General features: G+C 45.9%; 1 protein-coding gene across 5 annotated transcripts in view; it reads right to left on the bottom strand.

Moving 5' to 3' along the window:
- Positions 1–22,211, bottom strand: part of pomt2 (protein-O-mannosyltransferase 2) — a 142,154-nt gene that overhangs the window by 119,305 nt on the left and 638 nt on the right. For all 5 annotated transcript variants that reach the window (XM_038821607.1, XM_038821568.1, XM_038821598.1 and 2 more), the window contains exon 2: positions 15,913–15,997. In XM_038821607.1, the coding sequence (XP_038677535.1) occupies positions 15,913–15,997 (85 nt within the window). The remainder of the gene's footprint in view (positions 1–15,912; positions 15,998–22,211) is intronic.

The raw sequence follows: 22,211 nt of genomic DNA, 5'->3' as shown, positions 1-22,211 counted from the left end.
GCTCTCGCTGTCCACCCTATCTAACCCTCTGATCATTTTGTATGCCTCTATTAAGTCACCTCTTAACCTTCTTCTCTCTAACGAAAACTACCTCAAGTCCATCAGCCTTTCCTCATAAGATTTTCCCTCCATACCAGGCAACATCCTGGTAAATCTCCTCTGCACCTGTTCCAAAGCTTCCACGTCCTTCCTATAATGAGGTGACCAGAACTGTACGCAATACTCCAAATGCGGCCGTACCAGAGTTTTGTACAGCTGCAACATGACCTCATGGCTCCGGAACTCAATCCCTCTACCAATAAAGGCCAACACACCATAGGCCTTCTTCACAACCCTATCAACCTGGGTGGCAACTTTCAGGGATCTATGTACATGGACACCGCGATCCCTCTGCTCATCCACACTACCAAGAATTTTACCATTAGCCAAATATTCCGCATTCCTGTTATTCTTCCAAAGTGAATCACCTCACACTTCTCCACATTAAACTCCATTTGCCACCTCTCAGCCCAGCTCTGCAGCTTATCTATGTCCCTCTAGTAACCTGCAACATCCTTCCGCACTGTCTACAACTCCACCGACTTTAGTGTCGTCTGCAAATTTACTCACCCACCTTCTGTGCCCTCCTCTAGGTCATTTATAAAAATGACAAACAGCAACGGCCCCAGAACAGATCCTTGTGGTACGCCACTCGTAACTGAACTCCATTCTGAACATTTGCCATCAACCTACCACCCTCTGTCTTCTTTTAACTAGCCAATTTCTGATCCACATCTCTAAATCACCCTCAATCCCCAGCCTCCGTATTTTCTGCAATAGCCGACCGTGGGGAACCTTATCAAATGCTTTACTGAAATCCATATACACCACATCAACTGCTCTACCCTCGTCTACCTGTTCAGTCACCTTCTCAAAGAACTCGATAAGGTTTGTGAGGCATGACCTACCCTTCACAAAACCATGCTGACTATCCCTAATCATATTATTCCTATCTAGATGATTATAAATCGTATCTCTTATAATCCTCTCCAAGACTTTACCCACAACAGACGTGAGGCTCACCGGCCTATAGTTACTGGGGTTATCTCTACTCCCCTTCTTGAACAAAGGGACCACATTTGCTATCCTCCAGTCCTCTGGCACTATTCCAGTAGCCAATGATGACATAAAAATCAAAGCCAAAGGCTCAGCAATCTCTTCCCTGGCTTCCCATAGAATCCTAGGATAAATCCCATCAGGCCCCGGGGACTTATCTATTTTCACCTTGTCCAGAATTGCCAACACTTCTTCCCTGCGCACCTCAATGCCATCTATTCTAAGAGCCTGGGTCTCAGCATTCTCCTCCACAACTATTATCTTTTCCTTGAGTGAATACTGACGAAAAGTATTCATTTAGTAGTCTCGCTTATCTCCTCAGCCTCCACACACAACTTCCCACCACTGTCCTTGACTGGCCCTATTCTTACCCTAGTCATTCTTTTATTCCTGACATACCTATAGAAAGCTTTTGGGTTTTCCTTGATCCTACCTGCCAAAGACTTCTCATGTCCCCTCCTTGCTCGTCTTAGCTCTCTCTTTAGATCCTTCCTCGCTTCCTTGTAACTATCAAGCGCCCCAACTGAAACTTCACGCCTCATCTTCACATAGGCCTCCTTCTTCCTCTTAACAAGAGATTCCACTTCTTTGGTAAACCACGGTTCCCTCGCTCTACCCCTTCCTCCCTGCCTGACTGGTACGTACTTATCAAGAACACTGCAATAGCTGTTCCTTGAACAAGCTCCACATATCCAGTGTGCCCAACCCTTGCAGCCTACTTCTCCAACCTACACATCCTAAGTCATGTCTAATGGCATCATAATTGCCCTTCCCCAGCTATAACTCTTGCCCTGCGGGGTATACTTATCCCTTTCCATCACTAATGTAAAGGTCACCGAATTGTGGTCACTGTCTCCAAAGTGCTCACCTACCTCCAGATCTAACACCTGGCCTGGTTCATTACCCAAAACCAAATCCAATGTGGCCTCGCCTCTTGTTGGCCTGTCAACATGAGGGATCCCTGCACTGTCTGCCTGTTAGTTTTCTTTCCCCTGACTGTAACCCAGCTACTCTTGTCCAGTACCTTTGGTGTGGCTACCTCCCTGTAACTCTTCTCTATAACCCCCTCTGCCTCCCGGATGATCCGAAGTTCATCCAGCTCCAGTACCTTAACACGGTCTCTTAGGAGCTGGAGTTGGGTGCACTTCCCGCAGGTATAGTCAGCGGGGACACCAGTGGTATCCCTCACCACCCACATCCTACAGGAGGAGCATACAACTGCCCTAGCCTCCATCCCCTCTTACTTTACAGAATTAGCTGCCCCGTGGACCAACTGGACCTCCGCCCTCCGACTCTGCTCCCAGTCAGCTGTACTCTAAACTCCTGGTTCCCTTCACGCTCTTTGATAAATATAGGAAATGAACTGTAAGGAGCACCTTACTCCCTCCTCACCTAACTCCCTCAGTCACCAAACTCTCACTGTAGCACTCAAATGCCACAAGCTCAGCACTCCCTCAGTCACCAAACTCTCACTGTAGCACTCAAATGCCACAAGCTCAGCACTCAGTGCAAACAAAGTCTGCACTGTAACTAGCTCCTATTTATACTGTGACTCTAGCTTCTGAAAACTGGCCTAATGCAATTAACTAATTAACAAGCTCCAGCTGCAAGTAAGTCCAAGTAGAACCTTGTTTAAAGCTGATTCAAAATTCACCTTCTTATAGACTAAACAGCAACTTTTAAGTTAATTAACTAAATAAAAGAAATACGAGACTTTAAATAAAAATGAACCCTTATACTCCCTCAGTCACCAAACTCTCACTGTAGCACTCAAATGCCACAAGCTCAGCACTCAGTGCAAACAAAAAGATGATCTGGAAGATGGCAGGCGATTGTACTCTCCCCTCCTCCCCTGGTACCCGACAGGGAACATCAGACACTCAGGAAGAAGCCTTGACCGAATGAGCCACCTTGTGCATTGATCACTCTGTTTAATATCTTACGAGATAAGGAGAAGCTCCTGCAGTGGGCCCAGCACCGCGATGTGAAATGGGAAGGATGCATTATACAAATGTATCAAAATGTTTGTGCAAAACTAGCGAGGAAGCGGGAGGCCTTTAACAAGGTGATGGTAGTGCTCTACAGGAAGGGCATTTGTTTTGGAGTGGTTTACCCATGAGGCTGCGGGTCACACACGAGGCCAAGGCTTCTTTTCTCGAGACACCTGAAGAGGTGGAGGACTTTATCAACAAACATGGACTGGGATCCAATTAAACAAGAGGTGTTTGATGGGGAATCTTAGTTGCGGTTTCTTGTCAATGTTGTGTGGGGCGGGGTGGATTTACTGGCCTACGGGGATAGGGTGGAAATGTGGGCTTTGGTCGGTGTGCTCTTTCTAAGGGCCGGTGCAGATTTGATGGGGGCGATGGCCTCCTTCTGCCCTGTAAATTCTATGATTGTGGACTGAATGGGGTGGTGGGTTTCGGGCTGAAGTGGGTGGGAGTTTCAGGCTGAAGGGAGTGGGGGCTGAAGGGGGTGGGAGTTTCGGGCTGAAGGGAGTGGGGGGGGGTTTTGGGCTGAAGAGGGTGGGGGCTGAAGGGGGTGGGAGTTTCGGGCTGAAGGGGGTGGGGGCTGAAGGGGGTGGGAGTTTCGGGCTGAAGGGGGTGGGGGGTATTGGGCTAAAGGGGTGGGGGCTGAAGGGGGTGGGAGTTTCGGGCTGAAGGGGGTGGGAGTCTCGGGCCGAGGTGCGTGGGGGGTTTTTGGGCTGAAGGGAGTGGGGGCTGAAGGGGGTGGGAGTTTCGGGCTGAGGTGCGTGGGGGGGTTTTGCTGTGTACAGTTTCTTGATAATCGGCCGTTGGAAGTTTGATTTCTCTAGCTGAGTGATAATGAAATTTATAGGTTGTATAGTTGATTTAATTTTATCTCTTCTCTTCTGAGAATTAGTTGACCCTCACATTGGGCAATGATCTTGTCTCTTTCATTGTCCTGATGGGAGCTCCCTGGCAAGCAGGGTATAATGCTGGTTACGGGTGAGGTGGGGGGAGAAGCTGCAGCTGTAAAACTAGCACAATCTGGTTTGGCATGCTAATGTCTGGGTGGGGGTCCTGATTGTATGGGTCTGGTTTCAATTCAGGGATTTAGGAGGAAGGGGTTAGCCAGCTGATGGTTGATCAGGAACATTCTCTGGTGTTTATCTGGAGGTAGGATTAGCTGCCATCTTGGGAGGACCTTTAATCAACACCTCTTATCCCTGATGGTGGAAATGGCTGATTCTGGAAGGAGGGCGTGGGAAATTCCTCTGGAACATAAGGGGAATGGGTGGCCCAATGAAGAGATCAAGAATCCTTTCCCACCTAAAAAACTTAAACGCTGATGTGGCCTTTTTTCAGGAGACCCATTTGCGGGTGAGGGACCAGACCAAAATCCGGAGGGGGTGGGTGGGGGCACATGCCCAACTCAGGTTCGATGGCGCAGCAATTATGATTAATAAGCTGGTGCCTTTTTCTTGATAAATATTTCTTTGCTAGGGTGAACAAGCTAGTGAATTCCTTTATAGGGGCGGGTAGTGCGCCAGGAATTTGCAGGGTGTACCTTCAGGGGGGGGGGGGGGGGGGGTGCTTGGCACCACCTAATTTCCTGATGTATTACTGGACGGCCAATGCAGAGAAGGTGGTGGGATGGTACAGGGAATCAGACACCATATGGGGGAAGATGGAGACAAGATTGTGTAAAGGGTGGAGCCTCTGGGGCCCTAGTAATAGATCATAGAATTTACAGTGCAGAAGGAGGCCATTCAGCCCATCGAGTCTGAACTGGCTCTTGGAAAGAGCACCATACCCAAGGTCAACACCTCCACCCTATCCCCATAACGCAGTAACCCCACCCAACACTAAGGGCAATTTTGGACACTAAGGGCAATTTATCATGGCCAATCCACCTAACCTGCACATCTTTGGACTGAGGGGGGAAACCGGAGCACCCGGAGGAAACCCACGCACACACGGGGAGGATGTGCAGACTCCGCACAGAGTGTGACCCAAGCCGGAATCGAACCTGGGACCCTGGAGCTGTGAAGCGATTGTGCTACCCACAATGCTACCATGCTGCCCCGTAATGCCATCACTTCCACGGTCTCTCTCCAACGAAATATACCTCAAACTCAGTGATGATTTCCACCTTGAAGATATGGAGGCAGCTCAGATAACATTACAAGCTGAGGGCCGATGTTATTTTTGGCTCCTGTAAGTGGTAACTATTTGTTTGCGCCATCGGGTTTGGACTTAACTTTTAAGGCATGGGAAGGAAAGAGGTTAGAGTGCTTCAGAGACCGGTTTATAGATGGACGGTTCGCCAGTTGGGTGGAGTTCTCGGCAAAATTCCAACTGTCAGGATTACACCTATCCCAATATTGTCAATTGTGCGACTTAGTTTGCGGGGTTTGCCCTGCGTTGTTCCCCTTGGCTCCGGAGTCTTCCCTTTGGGAGGAAATCTTAGGTTGGTGAAGACTTTTGGGGGTGGGGGTGGTGGGGGGGAAGATCTCTGGATTTCTATGAGTGAATCATCTCATTGGAATCTACGTTGCCTGATCGGGTGAAAGCCGAATGGGAGGAGGAGTTGGGTCCCATCCCAGATGAGGATGTGTGGAATGAGGCCCTCTGTCGGGTAAATTCTACCTCACCCTGCACGTGGCTCAGCCTGATCGAACTCAAGGTGGTTCACAGAGCTCATCAAACCAAATCTAGCATGACCGGGAACATTGCTGAACTGGAGGACAGGTGTGAGCAGTGTTCCCATGGGCCCACCAACCATACCCACATGTTCTGGTCCTGTCCAAAGATGGTGAGGTTTTGAGTCTCCTTCTTTAGCGCCATATCAGCGGTTCCCAACGTTGATCTGGAGCCTTGTCCGTTGGTGGCCATTTTGGGGATATCGGACTCACCGGGGCTGCGGACAGGGGTGAAGGCGGATACGCTCACCTTCGCCTCGCTGATAGCCCGAGTTCTGCTGGAATGGAGAGCGCCCGCTCGCATAGTGCTTTGGCCTGGTTGGGTGACCTCGTACCAGCACAGTTAGGGAATCGGGGGAGGGGCTCTACCCGAGGTGGCAGCCATTTACCGCAAACTTCAAAGAGTTAATTACCATCAGCTGCTAGTGGTAAGAGGTAGAGTTTATTTGTGGGTTGGGGGGGTGATACGGGTGGGGGGGGGGGGGGGGGGGGGGTTGGATGTAGCCTTTGGTGTGTGTTTTTTCCATATCTGATTCCTTGTGTTGTTAACGCAACAATTGTACTGTTTGACCAATTTTCATAGTTATGCTTGCACCTTTTGCTCCGCGCCCGCCAGCTCCGCGCCCGCCAGCTCCGCGCCCGCCAGCTCCGCGCCCGCAGCTTGCCTTATTTGCTATACCCCTTCCATTGATGGACAAAACCCTTGAGCACTGGCAAATTCCTTTTTGTTTCATAATAATAATCTTTAGTGTCACAAGTAGGCTTACATTAACACTGCAATGAAGTTACTGTGAAAATACCCTAGTCGCCACATTCCGGCGCCTGTTCGGGTCACAGAGGGAGAATTCAGAATGTCCAAATTACCTAACAGCACATCTTTGGACTGTGGGAGGAAACCGGAGCACCCGGAGGAAACCCACGCAGACACGGGGAGAACGTGCAGAAGCCGCACAGACAGTGACCCAAGCCGGGAATCGAACCTGGGACCCTGATGCTGTGAAGCAACAGTGCTAACCACTGTGATACCATGCCACCCATTAGAAATAAGGTATAGATTTAAGTGGGTTTAATTTAGTTCTGCTATCCAAGGAAGGGTATAACCCAAGTTAGATTCATGCTAGATAAAGGGCTGGATTCGCAGTGGGCTAAACAGCTGGCTTGTAATACAGAACAAGGCAGCAGTGCGGGTTCAATTCCCGCGCCGGCCTCCCCGAACAGGCGCCGGAATGTGGTGACTAGGGGCTTTTCACAGTAACTTAAATGAAGCCTACTTGTGACAATAAGCGATTATTATTATTATTATTAGTGCTGATTTGAGGGATTTTGATTGTGCCGGAGCTCCGGGTGGGGTTAGGGTTGGACGTCCTGGTTTTGCCTCACTGGTGACAAGGTGGCGGATCCTCTTGGGCTGGAGGTTGACTACACCGCCAAGTGCCTTGGAGTGACTGGGTGACTTGGTGGGAGTTTATGCACCTTGAGAAGGTTAAGTTTACTAGTATATATTAATGTAGTGTTTTTCAAACTTTATCTGGGACACACTTTTACCAACCGGCCGGCCTTTGCAACACACCATTTTCACTTACCTTAAATGCAACAGGTGAGTCAGCTTGGTCCTCAAGGTCTCACTCCAATCAGAATTACAGGAGAGGGCAATGAGCATATCAGGTGCAGAGTTCAGCCGGTTCCTTTGTGCTGTCTTCATCTTTGTGAGGACGGAAAATCCAATCTCGCACATGTGGGTTGTTGTGAAGGACTAGCAACAAAACGCTTGTCGAACTCAGCACTGGATACTCCTCGGAAACACTAATGCAGAATTCTGACAGCCTCATTGATTTGTTCCGTATTTTTAATGTGTTGTCACAGGTGAGGCGCAGATGTTCAGCCTCCTCATTTGGTGTCAGCTGTAAGTAATAACTGATTCTGGCTCTCAAATGCAAAAGGATTGTTCACCAACCACTTCTCTTTCAAAATCTGAAACGTCTCCTCTGGAAAGTAGTGACAAAAACTGTTGGTCAACGCAGCCAGGTGCGACTAGTCCATTAACTGTTCTAGGGAGGAAATGCTCTGGCTGATTTCACAATCCAGCTCTTGGCCTGTAACATTGTAGGTAGCAGATGAGGAACATATCAGCCATGATAGAAAGGCAGAGCAGACTTGATAGGCCGAATGCCCTAATTCTGCTCCTATATCTTATGAACTTATGACAGTTCTCTTACTAACACTCTTTTCTTCGCTGAATCGTAGCAGTGTGAGGAACATGTCGTAGCTTTGGCTTTGTACTCGCACTTGCTAAACTTTCAGTTGGAAAGCATCTATTTCTTCACAGTGCTAAAAGCAATCATCCTTCCCTCGCAAGGTACAACACTGTCAGCATCCAGGTTTCATCACCAAACAAATTAGCCAGAGCGGACGATTTCTGAAGTAGGGAAGCAATGATTCCAAACAATGTCCTGACCAGCTGCCTCCTTAATCCTTTTTATAACTCCGCTGTTTTTCATGTTGGCTGCCCAATCACTTGCGATTCCTCCGCAATGAATCCCTGTTGAGCCTGCACCTTCCAACCACGTAACTATTCAATGCTTCAAAAATCTATGCGCCAGTCGTGCTGGTTGGTAATGTCAGGTAGTACAGCAATTCCTCAACAAATTCATTGTGCCAAGCATAGCTAATGTAAACTAGCATGGTTGCAACTGAAGAGTCTGTATTTTCATCCATTTGTATTGAGAACTCCTGTGCTGACTTTAAACGCTAAATAAGCTGTGCTTCTAAATTCTCAGCAACATCACAAATTTGCCAAATCACTGTGTTATCACTAATGGGATGCATTTCAGCTGAGCTCTCATCGATGACCATACAAGCTATATCTATCCTGCTGGAAGAATTAATCTCCCTGCAACAGTGTGGGGCATTTTCTCTTCAGCTACACAGTAAGCTACCATGCAAGAGACTAATTGTGCTTTGTCATTCAATGTTACTTTCTGCTATGGACTGAAGCTGACGATTTAAGTTCTCGCTGCATCCTTTGAAAAAATCATGAGGTATGCCCTTGAACGCGCTATGCTTAGTCTTCAAATGCTTTTGAGGTTTTGAGGGTATTAAACTCTCATTTGCCAGGACTTCTCTACATACAACACACATGGGCTTTGCATCCCGATTTGCATTGGAACAATTAACAAAGCCATACCTCACAAAATCATCTTTATATTGCTTTGTTCCCAATTTCAGTTTCTGAATAGGTTGTTCACCAGAGGCTCTAGAGGTCTGTGTACAGCTCCCGTGAGCAATGCTTTGTCCTGGCGTTCTCACCAGCAGATTCAGCTGTGAGATCCTGATTGCTTTGTGTCTCTGGCCCTCTATTCCTTATCACAAAACAATCCATCTTCAGTTTTTCACACTGTCCTGTTGCTTTGCTTGCTCGCAGCTAGAAAATGGAGGAATCTCTCATCCATGATTTCATGCCAAAAGCATGGACATACAGGGCACGTAACGTCAGTGTATGTGCCGGGCACGTGGCCAGCTCTCTGCTGTAACTTCAGGCAGATAGATTTCATCGTTCACATTTAAAAGCCAGACCAAGCCAGGCCAGCAGCACGGTTCAATTCCCGTACCAGCCTCCCTGAACAGGCACCGGAATGTGGCGACTAGGGGCTTTTCACAGTAACTTAATTGAAGCCTACTCGTGACAATAAGCGATTTTCATTTTCATTTCATAAAAGGCAGTCACGGTTAGCATTCTCAATTTAAACGCCAGCAGCAGCCATTGGGCGCTTCTCCAGCGATCAGGAACACCGCGACCTATCACTCCACGACCCTTCTGACACCTGCCCGTGAGCCACCCATATCTCACGACCCGCAGTTTGAAAATCCCTATGTTAATGGTTTGGACGAAGGAAGCAAATGTTCTGTGGCCAAATTTGAAGACAACATAAAGATAGGGGGAAAAAAGTTGCAAGAGGGATATGAAGTTTGCAATGGTATTGATAGGTTAAGTAAGTGGGCACAAAGTTGGCAAATGGAGTATAATGTGGGAAAATGTGACATTGTTCATTTTGGAAGGGAGAACAAAATAGCAGAGTATTATTTAAATGGGGAAAAACTGCAGAAAGCTGCAACACAAAAGGTGCATTTGTGTTTGAAACACATGAAGCTAGCACAGAGGGGCAGCAGGGAATCAGGAAGGATAATGGAATGTTGGCCCTTATTTCCCAGGGTTTGGAGTTTCAGAGTCAGGAAGTTTTGCTGCAGCTGTACAAGGTACTGGTGAGACCACATCTGGAGCACTGTGAGCAGTTTTGGTCCCTATTTAAGGAAAGATATTATTACATTGGAGGAGGTTCAGAGAAGGTTCACTCGGATGATCCCTGATATGGAGGGATTGTCTGATGAGCAACGGTTAAACAGGTTGGGATTTTACTCATTGGAATTTGAAAAATGAGAGGCGATTCCATTGAAACATATCGGATTCTTAATGGGCTGACAGGGTGAATGCTGAGAGGGTGTTTCTCTCAAGGGAGTATCCAGGGCCAGAGGGCATAGACTCAGAAAAAGGGGTGTCAATGTAAGGCTGAGATGAGGAGGAATTTCTTCTCTCAAAGAACAGAGTCCTTGTGTGTACTTAAGGCTGAGATAGACAGATTCTTGATCAGTAAGGCAATCCAAAGTTACAAGGAAAGGACAGGAAAGTGTATGTGAGGAATGTCGGATCAGCCATGATCCTACTGAATGGTGGGGCAGGCTTGAGGGGGCAAATGGCCTACTGCTCTTATCTGTCTGTTGAGTGCAGGATACTGCTTATGAAAGTTCAAACCAAACCTGTGTGATCAATGCAGGAATTTCAGATCTATTTTATTATATGTATCTGGTGCTGTAATGGCTAAAACCTGGGTTAGTGTGTGTATGTCTCTACTGCAGTAAGGGTTTTAAAAATCCTGGTTTTTAAAAATTCTAGTTTAAATGGCAGACAGACACTGGGGCAATTAAAATATCGTAAAAAATTAGATAATTTATTCCAACTTTGCATAGTGTTTACCGAAATAGAGCTAATGGAATTTTGTTTCTAGAAAGAAGCTCACTTGGGATTTAGATAATTGAGGGGTTGTGTTTAGCCTTAGTAAGATGGTCATAACCCAGTTAAGTGGGATCGAGATGATGGGAGGAGCTGGGGCTGAAGCAGTCAGGTTAAGTTTTAGATTTTGCCCTGAACAGAACAGGAGCTTTTTGCCAAATGCTGGGAAGTTAAACAGTAGTTTGACACAGGCAAGAATCTGCAGGCTGTTTCTTAGAGATCTCTCTCACTCAAACAGTTTCTCCAAGACACCTCAATACAGCAAGTATTCCTGTGTTTGCTAACTGTATTTAAAAGTGATTTTGCCCTGAGCTGGGTTTTGTTTGATTGGGAAAAAAAAAGATAGCAGTTTGGCATTGAAGTATTTCATTTTATTGTTAAACATTGTTTAACTGGTCATTATAAGCTATTTCTTTTATGATGTTAAAGATGGTTTAATAGTGCCCGTAATAAAGTTTGTTTTAATATTCAATATCTCTGTTTACACATGATATCACTCCTGGAGCAAAGTAACATCTCGTCACAGTCTTACAAATTAAATAAAACATTGAGGTTTCTGTCCAGTATCCTAGCAGCTGTTGGGGCCTGGTCCGGATCGTGACACCTGGAAAGAGAAGAGCTGGCACGAAAGGGAAAATGCTGTAAAATCTCAGCAAGTCTGGCAGCATCTGTATGGAGAGAAAAGAGCTAACGTTTCGAGTCCGATGACTCTTTGTCAAAGCTGGCATGGTTGGCTACAGACAAGCCACATATCTAAAGCAATCATAAGGTTTGGCATCCTTACTTCCAGTGTTGAAGAAATAATATTCTGTTGGGGACGGAATACCTGAATTTGTGCGAAAGCATTTAAAACAGAAAACCTGGAGCTGGATTCATTGTTAAAACTGGAGCCAAGGCGTTTTTTGAAAGGCTGGGTGGAAAACATGGAATATAGTCTTAATGCAAACAGCTGATGGAAAGCATTGTTTGGAAGAAAATTTTCAAGCATGATTTTTGGAGAGTAGAATTTTGGAAGCCCTCTTGTGAAAATCGTCAGGGGGGGGGAAGGTGTGGTTGGTGAAATAAATCTAAGGGAGATTGGTTGAGTGGCATTGAACGTTTGGTTTCAGATTGGAACTGTATACATTTGTTTCTGAAGCTGCGGGAGGGGCAAAGGAGTCTTGTATTATAATCAAACTTTTCATGTTGAACAGTTTTTTTCTTGTTAAAACTAATCAGCAGTCTTGTGACTCTGTTCCCCCACGTTTTAAAAAATATATAGTAAAAGTTACGATCTTTTGAACCGGGTTTCCATTCTGGAATCTTTCATCTAGTTGTGACACTAACTCGGATTTTACCAAGTTAATAAACTTGCTACTACTAATAAATGACACTGCTGCAAAGAAACCTTTATCAATACGAATAAAACCGTACTATCAATAAAGCACTACAAATACTTACAATTCCTACCAACACTTAACACTTCTTAGTAATAAACCCTACTTTATATTAAAAACGCACATTTATTTCTGAGTTTAGATCCAAAATATCCACCAGCCTATCAACTATAACTGCATCCCGGTGATGTCACACGTCAATTTTTCTTTCTAAATTCAAGCTCCAAATGGAAAATTCCCAATCCCACTGTCTCTCGCCGCGCTCGCTCTCGCTTTCCCTCCCTTTGCAGCGCCGCTGCTCTTGCTGTCTCACACCTATCGCACTCAATACTGTGCTCCCCATCTAGAGAAAGGGCACAGAACCACTGGAAAAAGTACAAAAATTATTTACAAAGATAGCATACACACATGAATTCAGAGCAGAAGCTCACTGCTTTGCCAGTCAATAAGATCATGGCTGATCTAATTGTAATGACAGTCCCACATTCTTGCCTACCACGTAACCTTTCACCCCTTTGTTAATAAAGAATCTATCTAGCCCTGCTTTAAAAATATTCAAAGATTCTATTTCTGACACCTTTTGAGGAAGAGAGTTCCATAGACTCACAACCCTCAAGAGAACAAATTTCACCTCCATCTGAAATGAGCGACCACTTATTTTTAAACAGTGACCTTAGTTCTAGATTCTCCCACAAACAGAAAGATCTGTTCCACATCCACCCTGTCAATACCCCTCAGCATATTAATAGTTTTGATCAAATTGCCTCAACTCTTCTAAACTCTACGGGATACAAACCTAATCGCTCCAACCTTTCCTCACAAGACAACCTGCCCATTCCTGTATTAGTCTAGTAAAATTTCTGTGGACTGTTTCAAATGCATTTGCATCTTTCCTGAGATAAGGAGACCATTACTGCACAGAATACTCCAGATGTGGTCTCACCAATGCCCTGTACAACTGAAGTGAAACCTCCCTACATTTGTAATCAATTCCCCTCACGATAAAGCTTTCTGAATTAAAGGATCGGCACGTGGTGCAGTGGATAGCACTGGAACTACGGCACTGAGGACCCGGGTTTGAATCCCGGCCCTGGGTCCCTGTCCATGTGGAGTTTGCACATTCTCCCCGTGTCTGCGTGGGTCCCACCCCCACATCACAAAAGATGTGCAGGTTAGGTGGATTGGCCACGCTAAATTGCCCCTTAATTGGAAAAAAAATAATTGGGTACTCTAAATTTATTTTTAAAAAAGAAAAAGCTCTCTAAATTCCTTGCTGTATCCGTACCCCAGCCTTGTGATTCATGCTCTTGTGACACTCAGATCCCTCTGCACCTCAGAGCTCTGCAATCTCTCACAATTAAATAATTATCTTCTTTTTATTCTTACTGCCAAATGGACAATTTCCCATTTGCCCTCATTATTCTCCATTTGCCAGATGTTTGTCCACCCACTTATAAGGCCCCTTTGTAACCTCCTTACGTCTTCTTCACAATTTACTTTCCTACTTATCTTTTGTGTCATCAGCAAATTTAGCAACCATACCTTCATCCAAGTCATTTATCTAAATTGTAACAGTTGAGGCCCAGCACTGATCCCTGTCGCACACCACTCGTCACATCCTGACAACCAGAAAAAAAAAACATTTATGCCTCTCCCCCATTTCCTGTTAGCTAGCCAATCTCCAATCCTTTGTCAGCTTTGACAAAGAGTCATAGGACTCGAAACGTTAGCTCTTTTCTCTCCCTACAGATGCTGCCTGACTTGCTGAGATTTTCCAGCATTTTCCCTTTCGTTCCAATCCATGTCAATATGTACCCCCTACACAAAGCAATTTTATTTTCCACAATAAACTTTGATCTGGCACCTTATTAAATGTCTTCCTAAGTACAGTGCATCCACTGGTTTCCCTTTATCCATAGCATATGTTACTTCTTCAAAGAATACCAATAAATAGGTTAAACAATTTTCCCGTCACAAAACCATGTTGACTCTGCCTGATTATCCTGATTTGTTCCAAGTGCTCTGCTATAATGTGTTTAATAATCGCTTCTAGCATTTTCCCATGACAGATGTTAAGCTAACTGGCCTATAGTTTCCTGTTTTCTGTCTCCCTGCCTTTTTGAATAAAGGAATTATATTCATTATTTTTGCAATCTAATGGAACCTCTCCCCAAATACAGGGAACTTTGAAAAATCAAAATCAATGCGTCAACTATCTTATTAGCCACTTCTTTCAATATCTTACGGTGAAGCCCATCCGGACTTGGGGATTTGTCAGCCTGCAGACCCAACTATTTGCCCAATACCACTCACTTCCCTGGTGATTGTAATATTCCTGAGTTCCTCCCTCCCATTTCCTAATTTGCAGCTATTTCTGGTATGTTACTTGTGTCCTCGATAGTGAAGACCATAGTGAAGACCATAGTGAAGACCAATGCAAAATACCCATTTAACCAATCTGCCATACCCCTGCATTCCATTCTCAATTCCCCAGACGCAACTTCTATAGGGCCAACATTCACCTTGTTAACTATTTCTTGTTTAAATATCTGCAGAAACTCTGTCCATAGAATCATAAAATTTACAGTGCAGAAGGAGGCCATTCGACCCATTGAGTCTGCACCAGCCACCAGAAAGAGCACCCCACAGAAACCCACACCTCCACCCCACCCCCGCAACCCAACCCCACTTTTTTGGACACTGGCAATTTAGCATATCCAATCCACCTAAACTGCACATCTTTGGACTGTAGGAGGAAACCGGGGCACCCGGGGGTAACCCAAGCAGACACTGTTAGAACGGACGCGCAGACTCCGCACAGTGACCCAAGCTGGGAATCGAACCTGGGGCCCTGGAGCTGTGAAGCAACTGTGCTAACCACTATGCTGCCGTGTTGTCCACCTTTACATTACTCGCTAGCTTTCTCTCATATTCTACTTTTCCCTTCCTTATTAATCTTTTTGTAATTATTTGATGTTCTGTATATGTTTCAATCTTCTGACCTGCCACTCGTCTTTGTGCAATTTAAGTTGAACACCATCTTTAACATTTTAGTTAACCACAGATGACAGGCCCTCCCCTTGGAATTATGTTTTCCTATTGGAATGTATCCAGTCTGTGCATTCGGAAATATCCCTTTAATTATCTCCACTAAACCTCTATCAATACATCCTTTAAGCACATTTGCCAGATATCTTCATCTAGCTCATGCTCTCATAATTGCCATTATTTAAGTTAAAAATTCACGTCTTGGTAGCATTCTTCTCTCACTCAAACTGAAAGTAAAATTCAATCATATTCTGATCACTGCTACTTAAGGGTGCCGTCACTGGGAGATTCTCAACTAATCCTATCTTGTTGCACAATAGCCTGCCCTCTGGTTGGCTCTAGAATGTGGTGTTCGAAGAAACTACCCTGAAAATATTCTATGAACTCCTTATCTATGCTATATTAAAATTGAGTTTATGACCATTAGGAAACACTGAGCAGGTTAGGGTTTAGTCTTCAGAAAAGAGAGAACCCAAGGGTCTTTAATGTTATCAATGGGTTAGACAGGGTTGAGATGGAGGGAACTATTCCACTTGTGGGAACATCCAGAACAACAAACCACGAAAACAAGACTGATACATCCAATAGGAATGCAAGGAGAGATTTATTTACTGTGAGTTATTTTTATTATTTTCATTCTCTACATACATGAGAATCTATACCTTTCCTAATGGAGGATGAACATCGAAGAAAAACGTTTGGTTGATATAGTAACTTCCCATTTTTCCAAAGTGAGTTTCATCCCAACTGCAAAGAAATAAAAACATGACAGGATTTCAAATACAATGCAACTAATTCATTTCATTTCAATACAGTCAGTCCTCAGACTGACAACACAATTCGTTCCTGAAACATACATCCTAAGTCAAAATGTCATAAATCAGAACCATTGTTCCCATAGAAACAATGTAAAATTAGACAATTGGTTCGTAAACACAGGTTAATGTCCAGTCCTTCAGGTTTTTTGGGGTATTTGTTTGATGTTCCCAGGTGGTGCAAAGCCACTTGTCTGAAGCTAATTTGTCATCTAACAAGTCACTATAGAATAGGCTGGGATAAAAGCAAATTACTGTGGATGCTGGAATCTGAAACAAAAACAGAAAATACTGGTTAATCTCAGGTCTGGCAGCATCTGTAGTGAGAGAAAAGAGCTGACGTTTCGAGTCCGATGACTCTTTGTCAAAGCTAACAGACAGAGAGAGTGGGAAATATTTATACTGTGGAGAGAGAATGAAAGATGAGCCATAGCCACAGAAACCCAGGGTAACGGGTGCTAATGGCCACAGAAACCAAGGGGAAAGAGTGTTAATGGCAGTCCCCAGAGAGAACAAAAGATGTGAAAGGCCAACAGCAGAGAAACTAACATCAGAGGGTAAACTGTAGATGTGGGGGGAGGGGAAGGGGGAAGCAAAGAGGTAAAAGGGTAAGGAAAGGTGGATAAGATTGGGGGGAGGGTACGGTCTGGGGGGTGTTACAGTTATTATGGGTTATTTTGTTGCATTTCATTGTTTGTCATTATGTTTTATATTTTCTGTAAAAAATTCCAATAAAAATTATTTTAAAAAAATAAATATATATTAAGAAAGAAAGAAATGGTAAAAGACAGTTAAAATGAAATGGGATGAAAACAAATGGGTTGAGGTGGGGTAGAGCTAATCATCTGAAGTTGTTTAATTCGATGTTCAGGCCGGAGGGCTAACCGGAAGATGAGATGTTGTTCATCCAGTTTGCGTTGAGGTTCACTGGAACATTGCAGCAGGCCAAGGACAGACATATGGACATGGGAGCAGGTTCTTTTATTAAAATGGCAACAGGTGTTAGATGTTTAGCTGCTGTAGTATAAAGAGTTAAAGGTTCTGCTGCTTTTCCACAAAACACCTTTAATTTCCTTCAACAGACTTTGCACAAAACTCTAACGTCACATCACATTTGACACAAGGGCCACCTGAAGCCCCTTTACATATCAATGTCAATTAATGTATGCTTAACATAAATGACAACTAATTGGAATGCCTCTTAACCCATTACTTAACAACAGGAAGGTCAGGGTCCTGAATGTGCACAGACCGAAGATGCTCAGCAAAGCGATCACCCAGTCTGTGTTTGGTCTCTCCGATATAGAGACCACATTGGGAGCACCGAATGCAGTAGACCAGATTGAAAGAGATGCAAGTGAAACGCTGCTTAACCTGGAATGAGTGTTTTGGGCCTGGGCTGTTAAGCATAGAATAGGTAAAGGGGCAGGTGTTACACCTTCTTCGATTGCATGGAAAGTGCCATGGGTGATGGGAGAGGTACTGGGTATGGTGGAGGAGTGGACTAGATTGTCTCGGAGGGAACAGTCTCTGCGGAATGCTGACAGAGGGAGTGATGGGAAGATGTGTTTTAGTGGTGGCATCATGCTGGAGTTAGCGAAAATGGCGGAGGATTATGCTTTACATACGGAAGCTGGTTGGATGAAATGCAAGAACGAGGGGGACTCTATCCTTGTTCTGGGAGAGGGAAGGGGGCGAGGGTAGTAGTGCGGGAGATGGACCGCACACTGTTGAGGGCCCTGTCCATAACTGGTGGTGGGAAATCACGGTTGAGGAAGAAGGAACACATTTTCAAAGCACCATTTTGGAAAGTGGCATAATCGGAGCAAATGCGACGGAGGCGAAGGAATTGAGAGAAAGGGATGGAGTCCTTACAGGGTGTAGGGTGCGAAGAGCCGTAGTCCAAATAGCTGTGGGAGTCAGCGGGCTTGGAGTGGATATTAGTGGATAGTCTATTGCCAGAAATGGAGACAGAAAGATGAAGGAAGGGAAGTGTCTGAGATGGACCAGGTGAAAGTGATGGAGGGGTGGAAACTGGAAGCGAAGGTGATGAATTTTTCCAGGTCCTGACGAGAGCATGAAGTGGCACCAAAATAGACATCAATGTATCGGTATAGGAGTTGTGGGCGGGGACCCGGGTAAGACTAGAACAAGGAATATTCCACATACCCCAGAAAAAGGCAAGTGTAGCTAGGATCCATGCGGGTACCCACTGCAACACTTTTGATTTGGAGAAAGTGGGACAAGTTAAAGGAGAGGTTGTTGAGAGAAAATGAAATGAAATGAGATAGAACGAGTTCGAGGCTGGATGACTCTTTATCAAAGCTGGAGAGAACTGGAAATACGGTCAGATTTATACTATAGTGGGAGGGGTGTGGAGCGGTGGGGCTGGATAGGGGGCCAGCAATAGGTGGGAATTGACAAAAGTGACAAGAACAAAAGACAAAAGGAATGTAAATGGAGGTGATTAAGGCTAAGAAGGGGCTGATGGTGCCACATCGAGATTAGAATGTGTGAATGGCAGAACGAAGGTGAGCAGAGCGTCAAAGGGCAACTGGGATTAGATGGCCTAAATGGAGTGGGGGGTTGGGAGACAATGGCGAGGGAAAAACAGATCAATGGAAGAAATGAAAATTAATTGATAGAAATAAAAATGGGGCGAAGGTGGAGGAGAGTTCAGTCTGAAGCTGTTCAACTCAATGTTAAGTCTGGAAGGTTGGAATGTGCCAAATTGGAGATGAGGTGCTGTTCAAATCGGCTGGGAGAGGAGTCTAGCATAAGACCATAAAACATAGGAGCAGAATTAGGCCACTCGGCCTATCGAGTCTGTTCCGCCATTCAATCATGGCTGATACTTTTCTCATCCGCATTCTCCTGCCTTCTCCCCATAACTCCTGATCCCCTTATTAATCAAGAACCTATCTATCTCTGTCCTAAAGACACTCAGTGATTTGGCTTCCAGCAAAGAGTTCCACAGATTCACCACACTCTGGCTGAAGAAATTCCTCCTCATCCCAGTTTTAAAGGATCATCCCTTAAGTCTGAGATTCAGATAATAAACGCAAAGGGACTGTGGTCTGAGGTGCACTTGATTTAATGCAAGACGTGTAGTAGGTAAGGCAGATGAATTTAGGGCTTGGATTAGTACCTGGGAGTATGATGTTATTGCTATTACTGAGACTTGGTTGAGGGAAGGGCATGATTGTCAACTAAATATCCCAGGGTATTGATGCTTGAGGCGGGATAGAGAGGGAGGTGAAAGGGGTGGAGGAGTTGCATCACTGGTCAGAGAGGATATCACAGCTGTGCTGAAGGAGGGCACTATGGAGGACTTGAACAGTGAGGCGATATGGGCAGAGCTCAGAAATAGGAAGGGTGCAGTAACAATGTTTGGGCTGCACTACAGACCTCCCAACAGCGAGCGTGAGATACAGGTACAAATATGTAAACAGATTATGGAAAGATGTAGGAAAAACAGGGTGGTGGTGATAGGAGATTTTAATTTTCCCAACATTGACGGGGATACACTTAGTGTCAGAGGTCTAGATGGAGCAGAATTTGTAAGGAGCATCCAGGAGGGATTTCTAGAGCAGTATGTAAATAGTCCAACTCGGGAAGGGGCCATACTGGACCTGGTGTTGGGGAATGAGCCCGGCCAGGTGGTTGAAGTTTCAGTCGGGGATTACTTTGGGAATAGTGATCACAATTCCATAAATTTTAGAATACTCATGGACAAAGACGAGAGTGGTCCTACAGGAAGAGTGCTAAATTGGGGAAAGGCCAACTATACCAAAATTCGGCAGGAGCAGGGGAATGTGGATTGGGAGCAGCTGTTTGAAGGTAAATCCACATTTGATATGCGGGAAGCTTTTAAAGAGAGGTTGATTAGAGTGCAGGACAGACATGTCCTGTGAAAATGAGGGATCGAAATGGCAAGATTAGGGAACCATGGATGACAGGTGAAATTGTGATACTATCTAAGAGGAAAAAGGAAGCATACATAAGGTCTAGGCGACTGAAGACAGACGAAGCTTGGGAAGAATATCGGGAATGTAGGACAAATCTGAAACGAAGAATCAAGAGGGCTAAAAGGGGTCCTGAAATATCTTTAACAAACAGGGTTAAGGAAAATCCCAAAGCCTTTTATTCATACAAGGAGCAAGAGGGTAACTAGAGAAAGGGTTGGCCCACTCAAGGACAAAGGAGGCAGCACGGTAGCATAGTGGTTAGCACAATTGCTTCACAGCTCCAGGATCCTAGATTCGAGCCCCGGCTTGGGTCACTGTCTGTGCGGAGTCTGCACGTGTGCTTGGGTTTCCTCCAGGTGCTCTGATTTCCTCCCACAGTCCAAAGATGTGCAGGTTAGGTGGATTGGCCATGCTAAATTGCCCTTAGTGTCCAAAATTGCCCTTAGAGTTGGGTGGGGTTACTGGGTTATGGGGATAGGGTGGAGGTGTGGACTTGGGTAGGGTGCTCTTTCCAAGAGCCGGTGCAGACTCGATGGGCCGAATGGCCTCCTTTTGCACTGTAAATTATGCCTGGAGTCTGAGAAAATGGGTGAGATTCTTAATGAGTACTTTGCAGCGGTATTCACAGAGAGGGACATGACGGATGTTGAGGTTAGGGATAGATGTTTGATTACTCTAGGTCAAGTCGGCATAAAGAGGGAGGATGTGTTGGGTATTCTAAAAAGTATTAAGATGGATGAATCCCCAGGTCCGGATGGGATCTATCCCAGGTTACTGAGGGAAGTGAGAGAGGAAATAGCTGGGGCCTAAACAGATATCTTTGCAGCATCCTTGAACACGGGTGAGGTACCGGAGGACTGGAGAATTGCTAATGTTGTCCTCTTGTTTAAGAAGGGTAGCAGGGATAATTCAGATAATTATAGACCGGTGAGCCTGATATCAGTGGTAGGGAAGCTGCTGGAGAAGATACTGAGGGATAGGATCTATTCCCATTTGGAAGAAAATGGGCTTATCAGTGATAGGCAACATGGTTTTGTGCAGAGAAGGTCATGTCTTACCAACTTAACAGAATTCTTTGAGGAAGTGACAAAGTTGATTGATGAGGGAAGGCTGTAGCTGTCATATACTTGGACTTCAGTAAGGCGTTTGATAAGGTTCCCCATGGTCGGCTGATGGAGAAAGTGAAGTCTCACGGGGTCCAGGGTGTACTAGCTAGATGGATGAAGAACTGGCTGGGCAACAGGAGACAGAGAGTAGTAGTGGAAGAGTTTCTCAAAACGGAAAACTGTGACCAGTGGTGTTCGGAAAGTGGTATGGGGAAAGCACATTTGACCTCATCTTCACCAACCAGCCTGCTGCAGATGCACCTGTCCATGACAATATCACCAGGAGTAACCACCACACAGTTCCTGTGGAGACAAAGTCTCATACTCACATTGAGGATATCCTCCATCAAGTTGTCATAGTCAAACAGAACGGCAAAGGCCCTTCAGCCCAGCGGGCGCGATTCTCCGCACTCACGACGGGGCGGAGAACAGCGGGCGGCGCAAATTTTTACGTCGCCGCTGGTCCGACGCCCTCCCGCTATTCTCCGAACCCCGCAAAATCTCCGAGTCGTCATTCCCGCCAAACGCCTCTATTACGCCCCCGACACGAGCAGAATCGCTACTAATTGCCCCCCCCCCGCTATTCACCGGCACGGATGGGCCGAAGTCCCGACTTAATCGCGCACTGTTTACACGGCGTGAAACACACCTGCTTTTTAAGTTCGTCAACCAGTCGTGCTGGCTGACGACTGCTTCCAGGAGGTTAGCGCACCGCTCAGCGCACCGCTCGAGTCTGGCCACAACGGGGAAGGCATCCTTGAGAACGGGAGGGGGGGGTCCAGAGCGGGGGGGAGTGGGGGAGACGGAGACGGAGGGGGGGAGTGGGGGGGAGACGGAGGGGGGGAGTGGGGGAGACGGAGGGGGGGGAGTGGGGGAGACGGAGGGGGGGAGTGGGGAGACGGAGGGGGGGAGTGGAGAGGGGGGAGACGGAGGGGGGAGTGGGGGAGACGGAGGGGGGGGGAGTGGGGGAGACGGAGGGGGGATGGGGGAGACGGGGGGGGGGAGGGGGAGACGGGGGAGTGGGGGAGACGGAGGGGGGGGGGGGGGAGACGGAGGGGGGGAGTGGGAGACG

Source organism: Scyliorhinus canicula, chromosome 2 (genome assembly GCF_902713615.1).
Source record: "Scyliorhinus canicula chromosome 2, sScyCan1.1, whole genome shotgun sequence".
NCBI classification, from domain to species: domain Eukaryota; kingdom Metazoa; phylum Chordata; class Chondrichthyes; order Carcharhiniformes; family Scyliorhinidae; genus Scyliorhinus; species Scyliorhinus canicula.
This window is presented reverse-complemented; position numbering and strand designations above follow the sequence as displayed.